The following is a 16,739-nucleotide window of genomic DNA, read 5'->3' as shown; positions in this document are numbered from 1 at the left end:
GTACTTAACACACTTTAGTAACTGGTCTTCGAAATAGGGTTCTGGCAATGTGCAACAGCAGTGGTGGACAGAATGCTCAGCAAGCACCATTATTATCAAAATGGACAGCTCTGTTCCAGATATTATTCTTGTTACAAGCTGAGCATGCAGTTCTTTTGCTAAGGAAATTAAAACAAGCCTGTTGCAACAGAGGTATGGCAAGGACAAGAGCAGCCTGTTCTGAAGAAAGAAAAATGGGGCTGGCCAGCCACCCTACGGATAATTGAGTCTTGAAGGGCCATTCATTAATAATGTGCCACCTCTATCAATGGATAAATAAAGAAACGTCATTAAGCATTCACAGGGGCTTTTAAGTGTGGTAGGATTTGCTCTAACTGCACATTAACAGCAAAACTTAACATGCAGTAAGTGCAAAGCCTACATAGTAAATGCACACTGCTCACAGGCACCAAGTTGAATGTCAGGGCTGATAGCGCAGAGGGTCCACACTACTGGCCCATGCATGTAACTGCCCCGGCGCTCTCAAAATGACAGCAGCCTAGGGCGTTGACACTCATTCTTCATCCTCTTCCCCCAAAATTAACCTTAGGACTCCCCTGATCCTTTCTACCCCCCCCCCCCAAACCTTCCCATGGGATTCTGCCTTGGTGGTTGAATTGTCCCTGGTGACACTGATTCCCCTTCAGTGTGCCCAGTTCGGTGCCAACATCTAAATGGTATCAATGCCCCCTAGTGGTAGTCTCATAGTACAACTGCTAGAAGGCATCAGTGCTATTTTTTTATGTCAGCGCCAACTGGGGCAGCAGCAGAGATGGATCGCTGCTGATAAGGGACCATTCGACCACCAATGTGGAACTCTGGATAGGTCACCTGCAGGAGGGGAAAGTTGGGAGATGTGGGAGGGGAGGGCTCTGGGGCAATATGACTTACAGGAAGGGATCGGACGTTGCACCATCGAGACACTTCATCCATCAGCAGCTGCGCTAACAGACTGCAGATAGCTCAGCACAGCTGCATTTACTGCCTTCTCTTGAGGTGGAGGTAACTGCAGCCATGTTATTAGCAGTCCTGACAGTTAGCATGCAGTAATGATCTGCCACTCCTCCATGTGACACCCAGCTCTTACCAACTCCAGCATTAAGTAGAAAACCCATGTTTTTTTTTTTATTGCGCTGGCTTCTTTTTTAATGCAGAAGACATTAGCTGAGGTCTATGCGACTGTCTACCACACAGTAAAACCTGCATTTAGTAAAAGGGCCCCATAGTCTTACCAATCTAGCTTCATGTTATACAAATATAAATCAAAATATGGATAAATCTAATTTCCATTCCGGTGCAATGAAATTCTTTGCATAGTCACGGCACAAACTACTTTGGTGAACAGATGCTTCTTTAGTCACATCTGTGCTCCATGGACACCTGTACCTCTAACGTGCCACTGGTGAAATTTTCAGTGTACATCACTTGCCCTTTTGCACACTTGACTAGGCCCTGGTAAATTTCCTGCCTTTTTCAGGCGTGAAATTTCAGGCAGAGCACCAAGCTCTTCACCTGATCAGAAGCAACTGGCTAGATTTTGTTCATCTAGATCCTGCTAAATGCTAAGCCACTGCCCAAATTACCCTATGGTTGGCTCTCACCTTCTTTGGACATGCCAACCTCAAAACATTTTTGCAGCCGGCAGTATTGGCAGCGGTTCCGTGTCACTTTGTTGATCTGGCAGTTCTTGTCTCGGTGACAGGTGTACACCATGTTCTTCTGTATACTTCTACGAAAGAAACCCTGTAGAAACGGCAAGAAAGAGAGGAGAGGAGAAAGCCACATGAATGAAAAGGAGGAGGAGGGGAGGATAAGCACTGTGAGGCACAGATCACGCTAGTGGCATCAGCTATAATACCAGAGGCTGGATACAGTGGCACAGGAAACAAGTCCAGGATTAACCTGTTAATAAATGTGTGCCCACACATAAGCTTATCAAACTGTGTGTGCATGTCCATACATAATATTGATTTTTATATATAAATGAGGCCATGTCATCTAGAAAGTATTCCAAAAACATTTTAAAACAAAAAAATAGACAAGCAGTCACTTCCAGAGTGAATAGTAGAGTATTTTTGCTACCTGGACTAAGGACAGTTAACAAATGGGAGGTAATAAAACAAAATAAAACATGGAAAAGAAAATAAGATGATACCTTTTTTATTGGACATAACTTAATACATTTCTTGATTAGCTTTCGAAGGTTGTCCTTCTTCATCAGATCGGAAATAAGCAAATGTTGGTAGATGACAGTATATATAAGTGAATCATCAAAGCATTTCAGTCACAGTCTAACAGGATGAGGGTGGGTCAGGTGAGAGACAGGGAGAGCCGGGCACAGGGAGATATGCATGGAGATAAGAGGGTGACAAAGCAGTACAATTTTATGGTTTATTAAAACCCAGATCTTTGTTAAGTCCTGTCTCGTGGGTAATGGGAAGAAAAGCAGAACTATTTTCATATGCATAACATGTTTAGCAGCAGTAACAGTCTGTGTCAGTACATAGGACAGTTCTTGAGTCATCTGATTTCCAGTTTTCAGAATACCAGCAAATGCCCCCCCCCCCCATTCTTCTACAATGCTCCAGTTCCTTCCCTTGAGGAGGTCCTCTTCTCGTCCAGTCCGTGATTTGTAGAAGACTCCATTCTGTAATCCAATTGCAGATGCAGCCTGACTTTCTCCAGGGAGTGATCAAGACTGGGTTTTAGGCTTAGATACTGGGAGAACCCATCAAATGTGTGTGTGAATATATGACTTCACAGCTACTGTGAACCAGTGATGTATGGAGTGTGGGTACATCTGATAGATGTACTTTGGCACTCTAGCAAAACTGCTTGTTGCTGCCAGCTCTGACGAAGCATTGCAGAAGTGCAGCTTAAAGAATATGCAGGGTATCCCCTCAAGCAATGAGATTTCAGTACGGCATATCACCTCTTCCTCCTTCCTCCCCATCCCTCCCATGCTTCTGAAACATGTTTCATACCACACAGGATGTAGGGAGGAAACCGCAGCCTTCTTTTTAAAACATGAACCCTGCACACCCGCTCACCTTGCAGCCCTCACAAGAGCTGACACCGTAGTGATATCCCGAAGACTTGTCATTGCACACGAAGCAGGGCTTATACACTCGGGGAGGCGGAGGAGGGGATGGGGAGCTGGGGGCCATCTCCTCTGAACTTGTGCTTTGTGTTTCTACCGCTAGAGAGAGAGAGAGAGAGAGAAAAAAAAAAGCTAAGCATTACATGGTTCAGCTACACTGTATTGGCATCAAATTGATGGCAACAGGTCAGTCACACACAGAGATGTGGAGTCAGTACACCAAACCTTCAACTCCAACTCTGATCCGACTCCTCTATTTTGCTACTGTCCGAATCCAACTCCTACTGATATTACACTTTAAATTTTTTGTCCTGGATCTAAAGTACTGGTAACTATAAGTTACGTTTATCAGTACTTTAGATCCAGGACAAAAAAAAAGTATAAAATGATAAATTTAGCATATATTATAATGTAAGTTTTTATTTTGAAGCTGGAGTCTGAGTTTGTACATTTTTACTGACCTTGATTCCACCCAAAATTGCTTCTGATTTCTCAGCCCTAGTCACACACTTCATGGGTAAAAAAAAAAACATCTAGAACAACCTGATTTGCAAGAGATAAGTCCCTATGGCACAGTATGGCACGAAACGGGGCCTGTGTTAGAGGGCAAGTTAGGCCAGGCCTGTAGTTTAGTGGCAAATGCTGTCCACAGTGGGGGTTGGGCTCCCTCACCCCAAATCTAGTAGTGGTGGAGAGGTGTACATTACTGGCTAGAGCTAGAGTGCATGTGGCTCCTCCAGTCAATGACTGGGCTAGGTTGAAAAGTTATGAAATATAAAACCTCTCCAAGGTAGTTGAGAATGAGGGATCATTGCCCAACTGACCAACAGAGGCTGCTCCTGACTGAATTGGAAGCCACAAAAAAGCAGGAATAAACTGCTAAAAAGAAGATTATCACTACCCCTTAGTTAGCTAGCAGAAAATGTCCTGATCTGGGGCATCTCCACAGATGTGCCATGATCCAGGAACAATAGCAGCTCTGGGAAGATAAAAATGTTAACAGCCGAAGTGACATTTGCTACCAATTTAAAACAGCCCAAAATAACCAGAAGGCAGGGGAGGGGGGAAATCTTAACCCTAAAATAACCTCTATTCCCTGGAAAAAGAATGGAGCAAATCTCCCCAGGCACAGCTCCCAGACGCTTTCAATCCCATCTTTCAACACGCACTGAATTTCCTGTTACAAGGCCCTAAATACCACATTCCGGCCCAAACAGGTTTATGGAGTTAACTATGTCCTGTAACTTAATCTCCAGTCTCCCAGTCCTCGCTCAGCAAGCCCCAAACCCCACAGGGAAAGAAAACCAGTCAGCCACCAGGACAGAGAGAGAGACTGGGTTTCCTCTGTCTGCTTCTCAGTTTTTAACTCTTTGCTCTTATCTCCATTTTCGGCTTGGTGTCCTCTCTGATTCAATAGCTTGGAAGCATTCAATTTGACTTGGAAGTCAGCAAAACAATCCCCCAAAGCATAAAGTGCAACATATACATGGGTAGATTAAAAAAAAGGAATAAAAGGCTATAAGAGCTAAGGCCTTCTGAACATAATTGAATGGCTTATTGTTCTTTGGGGATTGGGGGATGGTTGGGACCGTTCTACACTGGGAGTTCTACTAGGGTGGGGAGATTTATACAGTTATCTCACAAAATGTAGATTCGTTGTATTAATGTAGCATTAATAAAAATGATCTTCAACATTAAAAAAAACTCCAAAATTCAGGCACCAGGCTGATGCACGCTAAGTGCGAATTCTATAATGGCAGTTCTGCATGGAATTGCTGTTATAGGATGCTAGTGTAAGTCTGCAGCTTCACGTCTAACTTTAGGTGCAAGCACTTATGCCATGTCAAAGGCTGGTTAAGTGCTGGCGTCTGTTGGCAGTTAAACATGAAACTCTTTGTATTCTATAAAGGATCACCTGACTCCTAGACACACCCCAGAACCACTCATGCCCCTCCCACAGTCACGCCCCCCCCCCCCCCCCCCCCTACAAGTAGCATGCGCAGCTTCTAGAATAGCGACTAAGGGCAGTTGAGCAAGCAAATGCTAACTGGTGTCAATTTAACACCAACTTAAGCTAATAATTGGCTTCTAATGCCAATTAACAGCCAATTATCAAATTAAGTTGCACATGCAAATGACCTTACTCTATAACCTGCATGCACAAATTTGGGCACACAAGTTTACAGAATCTGGGGGATAGTGTCACCCGCACACACAGGGTGAAGTTCCGAGTTTGGGGTATTTATGGGTGGCTGCCTGCTTTGCTAAATGGAACATTATGAACCGAGACAGAAGGAATTAAATATCACTGCTGTTAAACAGGGCACAGTGGGGAAAAGTCGCAACTTGTTTTAGACATGAAGGAGAAAGCTGGACACACCGAATTTGTTCACCACCCTCCCTGTTTGTCGCTACTACACAGCAATGTGCAAGGCTTTGTTTGCAGCTTTAGAAAACAGAACGGAAGGGAGAAAAAAAACTGACAATAGAAATTTAAGAAAAGCAGTCCAGTTTGAGGAAAAGAAAAAAAAAGAAAAAAAAGAGAGGACTTAAGAGAAATAAACTGAACAGATCTGAAAAATAATCTAAACTAAAAAAAAATAATAATACTGCTGCTGTGTTACACTTTTATCAGTTTAAGAGTGGTATCCACACCCTTTCCTGCTCAGTTCTGCTATATTTTGCACACCAAGAATGCATTACAAAACCCTCTTGCTTTGATATGAATTGCAACAGTTGGTGACATAAAATGTGCCCAGAAAGCAAAGATATTCACAGAAATCCATGTCATAACCACAGCCCCTAGTGCACAGGCGTTAAATGGGGGGGAACACAAGTGCCATGGCATTCCCAAAATATGAGCATATGATCAGACATTGTTTGCCGCTTGCTGCCCTCAGGATCCAGCACCTCCCCCTCCCTCCATGCTGCAGCTCCTCCTGCTCTTTACCAGCATCTCTCACAGCCTCCCCCCACCTTCTGGGGCATCTCTCACCACCCTGCCACTGTGGGCGGCAGCACTGAAACATGCTGCCTCCAGCTAGTGCAAGGCCTTCCCCTCTGTTTGTGTCCCACCTGCCAGAAACAGGAAGCTGCACCAGAGGAAACGGGACATGGCAGAAGGAAGGCCTTGTGCCAGCAGGAGGCAGCGTATTTTAGCTCTACTGCCCACAACAGCAAGATAGGCGGGCCATGGGGACGACTGAGAAGGAATACTGGCTCTAACTGGATGACGGAGGTACTGGGCATGGGAGGAGAGAAGAGAGGAAGAAGAGCTAGTAGGGAATGTGAGATGATTGGAGAATAAAAATGTGGGGTTGAGGGAGGAAAACAAAAAAAGTAGTGGTAAATGGACCACGGACTACAGAAACGAGGGAAACAAATTTTTTATATCATAATTTTTATATCACATGTTCTTTTCTATTTTAATCTTATTGGTTGTATTTTATTTTACATTATATTTATTGTATGCAATAAATAGGCTGTAGGCTGAAACATAGTTTCTGTGTCGAGTCTATGATCAATAAATCTTCTTGAAGCATCAAGTTTGTTTCCCTCATTTCTGGAGTCCATGGTCCATTTCCAACTACTTTTTTGCTTTCACTACACTTCGTGGGATTTTTGAGTTCTCCACCCTGGTGAATTTCTTCTGGGTTGAGGGAGGAAGCCATTTTATTTGGTGAGAGTCTGTGTATGACATCAAAATCAGTGGTATTATCTTGGAGTGGAGCTGTGGGCAGGGTCTGGGGTGGAACTAGGAGTAGGGATAGGACTTAGGGGCCCCCAAACAAAAAGGCATTATGTTGCTCAAGGCAGTTCAAAGGCAGACTCTACGACAAACATTAAGACATTTCTGCAGAAACACTTCTAAAATTCTGTCACCTTTGCATAAATTTGAACATTACAGAAGATGTAATATTTATTTACATTTTATAATTTTACAAAATCGTGTGTGTTTAGCACAGGCCACCAAGCAAGAGGGGGCACAGCCATGCTGGCACTGGCCCCACATTTCTCCACCTCACAAAGGCAAGGGGGAAGAGGAAATCATGCTGGCCAGAGTGTGTATGAAGGAGATGCAGAGTAAGGAGAGAGAGAAAAAAGATGGTATGCCAGAGCAGGGGTGGTCATTTCAGTTTTTGCACAGGGCATCAATTAGCCTATTGCTGGCCCTGCACCCTTCATACCTGGATGAAGAAGCTTCACAGATCAAGGAGACCCAAGGGAGGAAAGAGAAAAAATACTGGAGGAAACAAAAAGGGGCAAAGAGGAAGAAGGTCTGAGCAGAGCACTACAGCCTTGCCACGAAACCCTCTCAACAGAGTGGCAAGAGGGCTGGGACCTGTGGCTGAAGCTGGGACCTGTGTGATCTTTAAAAGCTGAGGTAGGGTACTTTTGTTAAAAATTGTTTTGTCAAAGTAAACAGGTATCACATGCTGCAAAGGATTCATTTGTCAACCCCACCACTAGCCTCAGACACAAAAGACAGCAGGGAAATCATATTTCTGTTATATGATTGTTCTACAGTGTTGTTAAATATGTATATTTTTATACTGTTTCATGTTTATTCTATTATTAGGCTTCAATTTGCCATTCCCAATTTTACCTCATTGACTGGTCATTTTACTATTATTATGATGTTAACTAAATTGTTAAGTTTTATGTTAAAGTATATCTGCTGTACACAACCTTGGGTAAATCTCTTCAGAAAAGCGGGTAATAAATCCCAATACATACATACATACATAAAAGGGAGTTAGGAGAGCACAGCACCCAGCTCTCTGAAACTGGTGCACCCAAAGTCCCAATCACATCAAACCATCATTACTGGGGTGCATAGAAAGGGACATGATGGGATACATCAGAGCTGGTTTAAATATTCACAGATTTTAATTCTCCCTCAGTGCCCTTGGTTGAGTCATTCTCACAATCTCTGGTCTCTTTGTTCTAGCTCCCCCTATACCAGTATTCATTCGTCATTATTATGTCTGGAAGCTCTCTAATGACTCCCATATACCCTAAAAACTACTCCTTGGCTCTCTCCCCATCCTCGCCAGAGGTTTGCAGTCAGAGCTGCCTCCAGAACAATTGTTCTGTTTGCCAATGGCACTGCCTGATTCTCAATGGCCCTCATGATCCAAAGCCCCGCGCTGTTCCAAACAGCGCCCTAAAAATAGCGCTGGAACAGCGCAGGGCTTTTCTGCATCGATGATCAGAGATAATGCATGCAAATTTAAGCAGCGCAATTATCTCTGATCAAGGGGTAGAAGTGCGGGAGAATTGTACCTGAGCATGTGCTCAGCACAATTCTCCCGCACTTGTTTGACAGGTCTGGGCTGTCAAAAGCCCAAACCTGTCAAACACAAGGGCTGGAGGTCCATGGGACCACCAAGCCCTGACTACTGCTGCCCCGAGCAAGGCAAAAAGGGGGCTGGAGGTCCAGCGGACCTCAGGTCCCCCCGTCAATCTCACCCCCCCCCCTCCCAAGTTCAGGGAGGGCTGGAGATCCAGTGGGTCTCCAGCCCCCCCGAACCCCCAGAAAATATCAAGTGACCGCCGCCGGCCAAACCCTCTCCCACCCAGCGAGCGACGGGGGGGGAGGGGGGGGGCTGGAGGTCCACCCCAACTCCCCCCCCCCCCACGTTGTTGTACCAATCCCTGGTGGTCCAGCGTGAGTAGGAGTACTGACAACCCCCCTCCCCTCTCTCACCCTCCCACCCAGCGAGCGAAGCCACTCCAACTCCCCCCCCCCCAGCGTATACCAATCTGTGGTGGTCTAGCGTGAGTAGAAGTAGTGACAATACCCCTCCCGGCCCCCCCTACCTTTAGTTGCAGGAAGGACGCAGCCTGCCTCCCTCCTCTTCCAGTGGACGACATCGCAAAATGGCAGCGCCCAGCCCATTGCATCCTGGGATGCATGGGGCGGGGCTACAGACCATGACATTTTCTGGGGGTTTGGGGGGCTGGAGACCCACCGGATCTCCAGCACTCCCTGAACATGGGGGGGGGGGGGGGACCTGAGGTCCACTGGACCTCAAAGCCCCCTGTTCGCGTTTGCTTTGGGGGGAACGGGGGCCTGCCAGCATGCAACTGCATGCTGGACAAGGCTCACCATTCCTCCCCAATGATCGGCGCAAACCCTAACGCCAGCTTGGAGCTGGCTTAGATTTTGTCGTGGCCAGCGACCCAATCTTTGGCACGCTGCACGCTGATCATTGGGGATGAATGCGTTAAGCGCTGATTAGCATGCATTTGCCAGCTACTTGCGCTGAGAGCCCTGTTTAGCATGCATTAGCATGCTACTTGCGCTAAGAGCCCTCGAGTGCGTTGTTTCAGGCGCTCAAGGGCTCTGATCATGGGTCGGCAGCAAACTCCGGCGCTAGTATGGCGTTAACAGCCTCTAGCGCCGGAGTTTGCTTTTGATCATGAGGGCCAATGAGTTTAAGCCACTTGATATCTAAACTCTGGGGTAGAATGTAGTTCAAGAACCACAGGGCTTAACTCAACCAAGAGCTAAGTAGCACTAGAAGTAAACAGAACTACTGTTCCAGCAATGGCAGCAAGCCACTAGGGAAGGAGAGTGGGAATTAACTAGGAAGAGAGCTGATTTTGAGGGGTTAGGACTGAAGCCAGGATGGTAGAAGAGTCTTGGTGGGTGCTGAGAGAGTGCAAAGGGGGGGGGGGGGGATTAGCTGTGGAGAGAGTTTTATTTATTTTAAATATTTTTTTATTGGTGCAAAAAATAAACAAACACAATGTTGTCCTTGTAAAACACTCCCTACACCACTAAAGCCATGTCATATTGGTAGAATACAACTCAGTACAAATACATTTTTGCTTTTTCCCCCCTCCCGCCTCCCTCCCCGTCCCCTTGAATAACTCAACTCCCCCCACCCCCCCCAATCCCTTCCCCCCATGTCACACTTAAGAATTCAAAATTCTACTATGCGCTACTGCAGTCAATGAGTCCCAGAAGGGGGACCAGACTTGGTAAAGCAGGTCTCCTTGTGGCGAGGATAGGTCTTCCACTCCCCTGCGCTCCAAAGCGCAGAGGTGAATCATGTTGGATCGCCAGTGTTGTAGTGTGGGCGGGTCTCCGGTTATCCACTGTTGAAGAATCGATTTCTTTCCAACCAAGATTGTTTTTTTCAAGAAGCATCTAAGGCCCCGAGGAGCAAACGAGGACACCCTGAACACCTCAAATAGCTGAAATGGAGTTGGTCTCCAGACAATCCCCCAGAGCCCAGACACATGCTGACAAACCTGGCGCCAAAAACCAAGGATCCGCGGGCACCTCCAAAACATGTGTCCTAGGTCAGCTGGGGATTGGGTACACTTCCTACACCTATCCTCCATCCCCATGGATGCCCTATACACTCTATGAGGGGAAATATACATCCGCATCAAAAATTTATAATGTGTTTCTTGCAACGTCACATTCTCCGTCAGTCTTTTGAGTTTTAAAAGGGTGGATGGAGTGATGGAGTGCATGTGTGTGTGTGTCAGTGGCATAGCCACAGGGGGGGCCACAGGAGCCTGACCCCCCTCCCACACACACACACACACATACATTTTTGATCTCAGATCCCCTCCAAAATTGAGGCACTGAATACATGGCTGGCAGGTTTGCTCAAGCCCTACCAGCCAAAGAGATTCACCGCCATAGCCCCCGCCCCTGCTGTCTGAGCACCAGGAAGTTAGCGAGGGGGGGGGGGGGCGCTCCAGCCACTGATGCTGGCACTCCGCGCATGCTCAGTTCATGCAATTGAAAAGAGCATGTGCAGAACTGCTGGTGTTGGAAGCTGGAACAACCTACTTGCTTCCTTGCTCCATAGGCAGCAGGACCCCGGGTTCTGGCAGAGAATGTCTTTGGCTGGTGGGACTTGAGCATCCCTGCTAGCAAAGGTATGATGAAGGGTGGCAGCAGCAGAAGCTTCGGGGGGGGGGGGGGGGCTGAGAGGAAATGCTTTGCCCCCCCCCCCCAAAAAAAAAAAAAATCAAGCTCTGGCTACACCCCTGGTCGATAGGTGTGTGTCCCCACTGTCATAGGTGCGGGGCACTAACTGCTTTCTTTACTGCAGTCATTTTGACTAGTGGACCCTGCTGGATAAACAGTAAAGATCACTGCCCTTTGTCCTCTTTCAGAACAACCTGCCCTCTGTTTCCCAAATCAGAACAAGAGGACTCTGGCAGAGACCCCCACCAGTACATCAATCTATTACAGCCTAATGAATGTTAATTCTACTCATTTTCACCTCTTTAAAATAAGACAAAAAAAAAAGCCTGATTGGAGGACAACTCCTCCCCCTTTGAAGAATGTGTGAATTTCACAGCCAAGGGCAAAGGAAAACAAGGGGAAAGAGAAGAGACTATTTATTTTAAAAAATTATATCCCACATTATCTATACAATCTAAGCAGGTTCCAACCAAACATATATAAAATTTAAAACAAACAATAAAACACTGAATAAAATCAAAATTACACACAAAAATATGATCAGGTCATATTTAAATCAAGCAAACACCTGCTGAAATAAGTAAACCTTCAGTAATTCCCTGAATGTTAGCAAAGATGTTGTTTGTCTTAATTGCAATGGAAGGTCATTCCACAGACTATGTCCTGCAATAAAAAAAACCCCAGGCTGGTCAATCTTCTTGCAAACGAACCTGGTGAAGAGAGGGACATGTAACAAACATTTGTCCTGAGATCTAAATGTCCGCATGGGAGATAAATCTTCAAACTCAAGAAAATAGATAAAGAAGCATCATTAGGTAGGGCCTTGATCACCAAAACCTTAAACTTGAACAACAAATTGTAGATCATCTGTATATAATCTAAAACTTACTTCCAATCCGGCCAGCAATTTGCAAATTGGATACATAAATAAATTGAACAGGTAGCAGACTCCCGTCTCCAAATTTGTATGTGTACATATGTCTGTGTGAGCATATATGCAACAGAGGTCAACCAAAATTGCTTTTTTCAGTTTCATCTAAAACCGAAACTGCTACTGAAACTGTCTCAACACTTTCGGCCAAAACTGAAACTGCCGCAGAAACTTATCGTGAAGTCGAAACCGAATCTAAAAACTAAAGATTGGTTGTGTGAATGTGAACCAATGAGGCTCACTGGGGATTGTCAGAGATTGCAGTTGGCAATCCTCTGCTAAACCCACAGGAGATTATTACCCTCCAGTCTTAAGGCACGTGAGAGCATACAAGCGAGGCTCTGAATTATATGGTGCCAGCCACGCTTGACGCTTGGTCTGGTTCTCTACCTTCACAAGCCAGAACTGGGTCAAGCTGAGGGAAAGGTTGAGCACTGCTGTTGTCAGCATGACATCTCTGGAAGCCATTGGTGGCCCAGCCATGTGGTAGGCTTGTGGGTGGATTTAAATTGACCATTCCTCCAGACCTTCTTCCTCTTGCTGGTATTAGGAAAGCTTTGTTGGACCCATCCCATGGCCACATCGGAAAGCCCTGACGACCTTCTCGCAGATCCTAGCTTTGGAGTTGGCATCTGAGAACAGCATCCAGATAATGGTGTATGGCCTAACGAAACAAAAGACTGAGACTATCAATGGGAAGTGCCCATGGTTCATGTGCCTAGCTGGAGAGAGGCAGGCATGGCAGGGCGAAGGACTATGGCTGGAAAACCGGAGCAGTACATGGCTTAGCTGAAGAGGAACACAAGGCAGGCCAAGGTGCGCGAAAGCTACGGCATACCTCCCTAGCTGGATTACTGGCTACATGGGCTCAGGTGCTTCCTCAATTTCAGTTGTTTAAAATTATTTTCAATATTTTCACCTTTAACCTCTGTGTTATGCCATATCACTTATCTGGAATGTTGCCATGTTCATCTGTAACTGCCTGGTCCCAAGTGAATGAGTGTGCTGCCTGCCCATTAAATATCCTCTGAGACAGGATATTTGTGAGAATGTGTAAAAAAAAAAAAAATTCATGATTACCAGCTTTTTATACTTACCGAACTGTGCACAAGTTCACAAGAGAAAGTATCATTGGTATGCTTCCCATTTTGTATTTAGTTATAAAACTGATTAAGGACAAGCATAATATAGATTCTTACTAAAATTGGGTAAAAGACTCCAGGCACTGGTCTACACTGCAGACATTATATCAACCTGATGAACAATCCAGAATAATTAAAAAAAAATAAAATAAAATAAAAAAAAAATATATATATATATATATATGTCGCTGAACTTAATTTCATTGTAAATATCATTTTCCTACTAATACTATAAGCTGACCAGTGCTTGTACTTTGAAAACAAATCACTGCAGATTCCTCTGTCACAGAATCTAGTTTCTGCATCACAAGTTTGATTAAACCTCTGTACCTTCATCATACCCAACAAAGCCTAGAAATTCTGTACAATGATCAAGACAGTATCCAAGCCAGAATATATATAATAATTTAAATAATGAAAGCCCATATTTTACCTCCAAGCAAAATAGTCTCCGCACTCATGGACTTCAGCTAATGAAAATTAAAACAAAAAGCTACAGTGCTTTTATTAATAAACTAGCCGTTAAGCCCGTAACAACGGGCTAGTTTTTTGTTTTCCTATGGCTTCCCCCCCCCCCCCCCCACCAAACCTGCTCTCTCCCCTGCCCTCCCCCCAGCGTCTGTTTCCCTCAGTTCCGCCCCCTCCCTCCCTGCTCCCTCCTCCCCCGATTTCCACACCCATGTCCAAGCCCTCCTCCCTATTGGACTGTACTGCTGGTGGAGGCGGGGCTTGGACTTCTACACTCTCAGCGTTCCGACTCTACTGCGCATTTGCAGGTGAGTCGGTCACTTGCCGTTTATATGTTTGACTAGTAAAAAAGGCCCATTTCTGAAAGAAATGAAACGGGCGCTAGCAAGGTTGTCCTCTAATGGCAATTATGTTTTTAAGGGACCTGTTAGGAGAGAGTATGTGTGAGAGAGAGTATGTGTGTGAGAGAGAGAGAAAGATTGAGAGACAGTGTGTGGTTGAGAGGCAGAATGTGTGTCTGTCTGTGTGAGTGAGAGAGTGTGGCGTGTGTCCCGTGTGCACCAATTATGCTCTGTCCCCTGCATTCATCCATATGCAGCAAACATCCTCTGTGCCCTGCCCCATCCCATCCATCCATGTGCAGCATCTCTCCCCTGCCCCCTCCCATCCATTGTGGTGCAGCAATCCTCTTTCCTTTGCCCTCTCTCCTCCACCTCCCTCCCAGTTCCAGGCTCCTCTCCCTCCCTCCCTCCCAGTTCCAGGCCCTCCTCCCTCCCTCCTCTCTCTCTCTCCTTTCCATCCCCCCCCTCCCTCCGAGTTCCAGGGTCCCCCTCCCTCCCTCTGAGTTCCAGGGTCCCCCCTCCCTCCGAGTTCCAGGGCCATCCCCCCTTCCCTCCCTCTGAGTTCCAGGGCCGTCCATCCCTCCCTCTGAGTTCCAGGGCCGGCCCCTCCCACCCTCTGTCCCAGTTCCAGGGTTCACCCTCCCACCCTCCGTTGCTCCCAGTTCCAGGGTCCCCCTCTCAGTTCCAGGGTCCTCCCTCTCTCACTCCCAGTTCCAGGGTCCCCCCTCCCCCCGAGTTCCAGGATCGTTGTCCCTCCCTTGCTGTTGCAGGCCCCCTCCCTCCTTTTTTGAACAGTCATCTTCACTTACCCCGTCGGGGTTACAGCGGCCGGCAGCAGCAGTACAACGCGTGCAGGCTCGGCTCTTCTATCTCTCTCAGCTCTGGTCCCGTCCTCATTTCCTGTTTTCGCAAGGGCGGGACCAGAGCTGAGAGAGACAGAAGGGCCGAGCCTACACGCGTTGTACCGCTGCTGCCAGCCGCCATAACCCCAACGGGGTAAGTGAAGATGACTTTTCAAAGACGGAGGGAGGGGGCCTGGAACTGGAAGGGAGGGAGGGAGGAAGGGAGGGACGACGATCCTGGAACTGGGAGGGAAGGGGGACGACCCTGGAACTGGGAGGGGGGACGATGACCCTGGAACTCGGCGGGAGGGAGGGATGGAGAACGTTGGGGCGAGGCCTCTGGGCCCACCGGTCCGATGGCCACGTGGTCAGACCCCCTCCCCCCCCCGATCCCCTACCCACCGGCCTTGTGCTACTGCCTTCGTGTGATGTGGGGGGGGGGGGCAGCAGTGGCACCTTCTGTGCTAGCCTCCAGCGTTACCTGCGCGGGGGGGGGGGGATCAGCTGTGAGGCGTTTTTTGGGGGTTTTTTTTTCCTTTTGCGAGGGTTCTGTTGCTGTCGTCATACTGCGTATGGTGACGTCAGCCTAGGATACGTAGCCTAGCAGACCAACTCCGAAGAAGCCACGGACACAGGCAGCAAGACGCATAGAACGTTGGAGGTGAGAATTATTATATAGGAAGTCTGAACAGTACCACCAAAGATCACAGCATCACAAAGGAAATACATAAGCTCCACCCACAACCCCCCCCCCCCCCCGAAAAAAAACCCCCCAGAGATAGCAAAGACATTTCAAATTTAGGCAAGCTGTGGTTTGAGATCTGGCCTCTTATGACCTCATACCCCTATTACTCCCCCAAAAACCAGAAACCCCTCCCCCTCAACCTACACGCATTAGCTATGACGGTATCTAGTTCCTATCCTGAATTGTATTCAAAACTTGGCTGCAAGCCGACAGGGAAATTGATGCCAAATAAGGGTCCCAGTCAAGCAAAAGGACTTCTGTCATTTAGGATGACTGCAGGCTCCATATGATTCCCACAACATCAGAGCATGTAATTTATTCCTCCAGTTCCAGAAGGTGGGTGGCGATTCTTGATTCCAATGATTTAAAACACATTTCTTGCCCAGAATAAAAGCCTTACCAAAAAGAGTGCAGACCCCTTTACCTTGCACACACAAGAGGGATGGTCTATTAAATAAGATGCCCTCCATTGACAGCGAAAGAGGACACCCCAAAAGACACTGCAAATATATGAGAAGAGCCACCCAAAAAGCCCCAATAGCTACAGTGCTTTTACAATGGCTGACTTTACGCCATGTTTGCAGTGACGCCATGTCATTATCTCCACAGACAGGCTAATTCCTAAGGAGCTTATCATCCCAAATTTACAGACTTAAAATCCTGCTAAACTTTAGTTATCAAAAGCATTTATTTGGAACACAGTATTTACCATATAAACTACTATGCAAGGTCATACACACACAAAAGAAGGCAGACTAGCCCCTCATCCCCAGATTACCTTACAATCCCTGGTGGTCAGGGCAGGAGTGATCCCACTTGCTCTTCCCTATGTCGGCTCCACTCTCAAAATGGCTGCTGTGACCTCTTGGGGCAACCTAGAGTGATTGCCACTAGAGGTCATGGCAGCTATATTGAGAGAGCAAAGCCAGCATGGGCAGGAGTGACACAGTAAGTTTCATTTGAAACCGAAACCTGGGGGGGGGGGGGGGGGGGGGCAGAGCCCGAGGTTGGGGGGGCACTGTTTAGCCACACACCCCCGCCGCCCACCCCTTGCCCTGCCGCCACATCAGGTACCTTGTTTGCTGGCGGGGGTCCCCAATCCCCACCAGCCAGAGTCTTCTTCAGCACCAGTCGATTCCGGCGCCTTCGTTGTGTGATCCTCTGTTTCTGACGC

General features: G+C 47.0%; 1 protein-coding gene across 3 annotated transcripts in view; it reads right to left on the bottom strand.

Annotated features, from left to right (window-relative positions):
- Positions 1-16,739, bottom strand: part of RARG (retinoic acid receptor gamma) — a 364,615-nt gene that overhangs the window by 45,649 nt on the left and 302,227 nt on the right. For all 3 annotated transcript variants that reach the window (XM_030198177.1, XM_030198178.1, XM_030198179.1), the window contains 2 exons: positions 3,090-3,238; positions 1,641-1,782 (listed from right to left, as the gene is read on the bottom strand). In XM_030198177.1, the coding sequence (XP_030054037.1) occupies positions 1,641-1,782; positions 3,090-3,238 (291 nt within the window). The remainder of the gene's footprint in view (positions 1-1,640; positions 1,783-3,089; positions 3,239-16,739) is intronic.

Source organism: Microcaecilia unicolor, chromosome 3 (genome assembly GCF_901765095.1).
Source record: "Microcaecilia unicolor chromosome 3, aMicUni1.1, whole genome shotgun sequence".
Lineage (NCBI taxonomy): Eukaryota > Metazoa > Chordata > Amphibia > Gymnophiona > Siphonopidae > Microcaecilia > Microcaecilia unicolor.
This window is presented reverse-complemented; position numbering and strand designations above follow the sequence as displayed.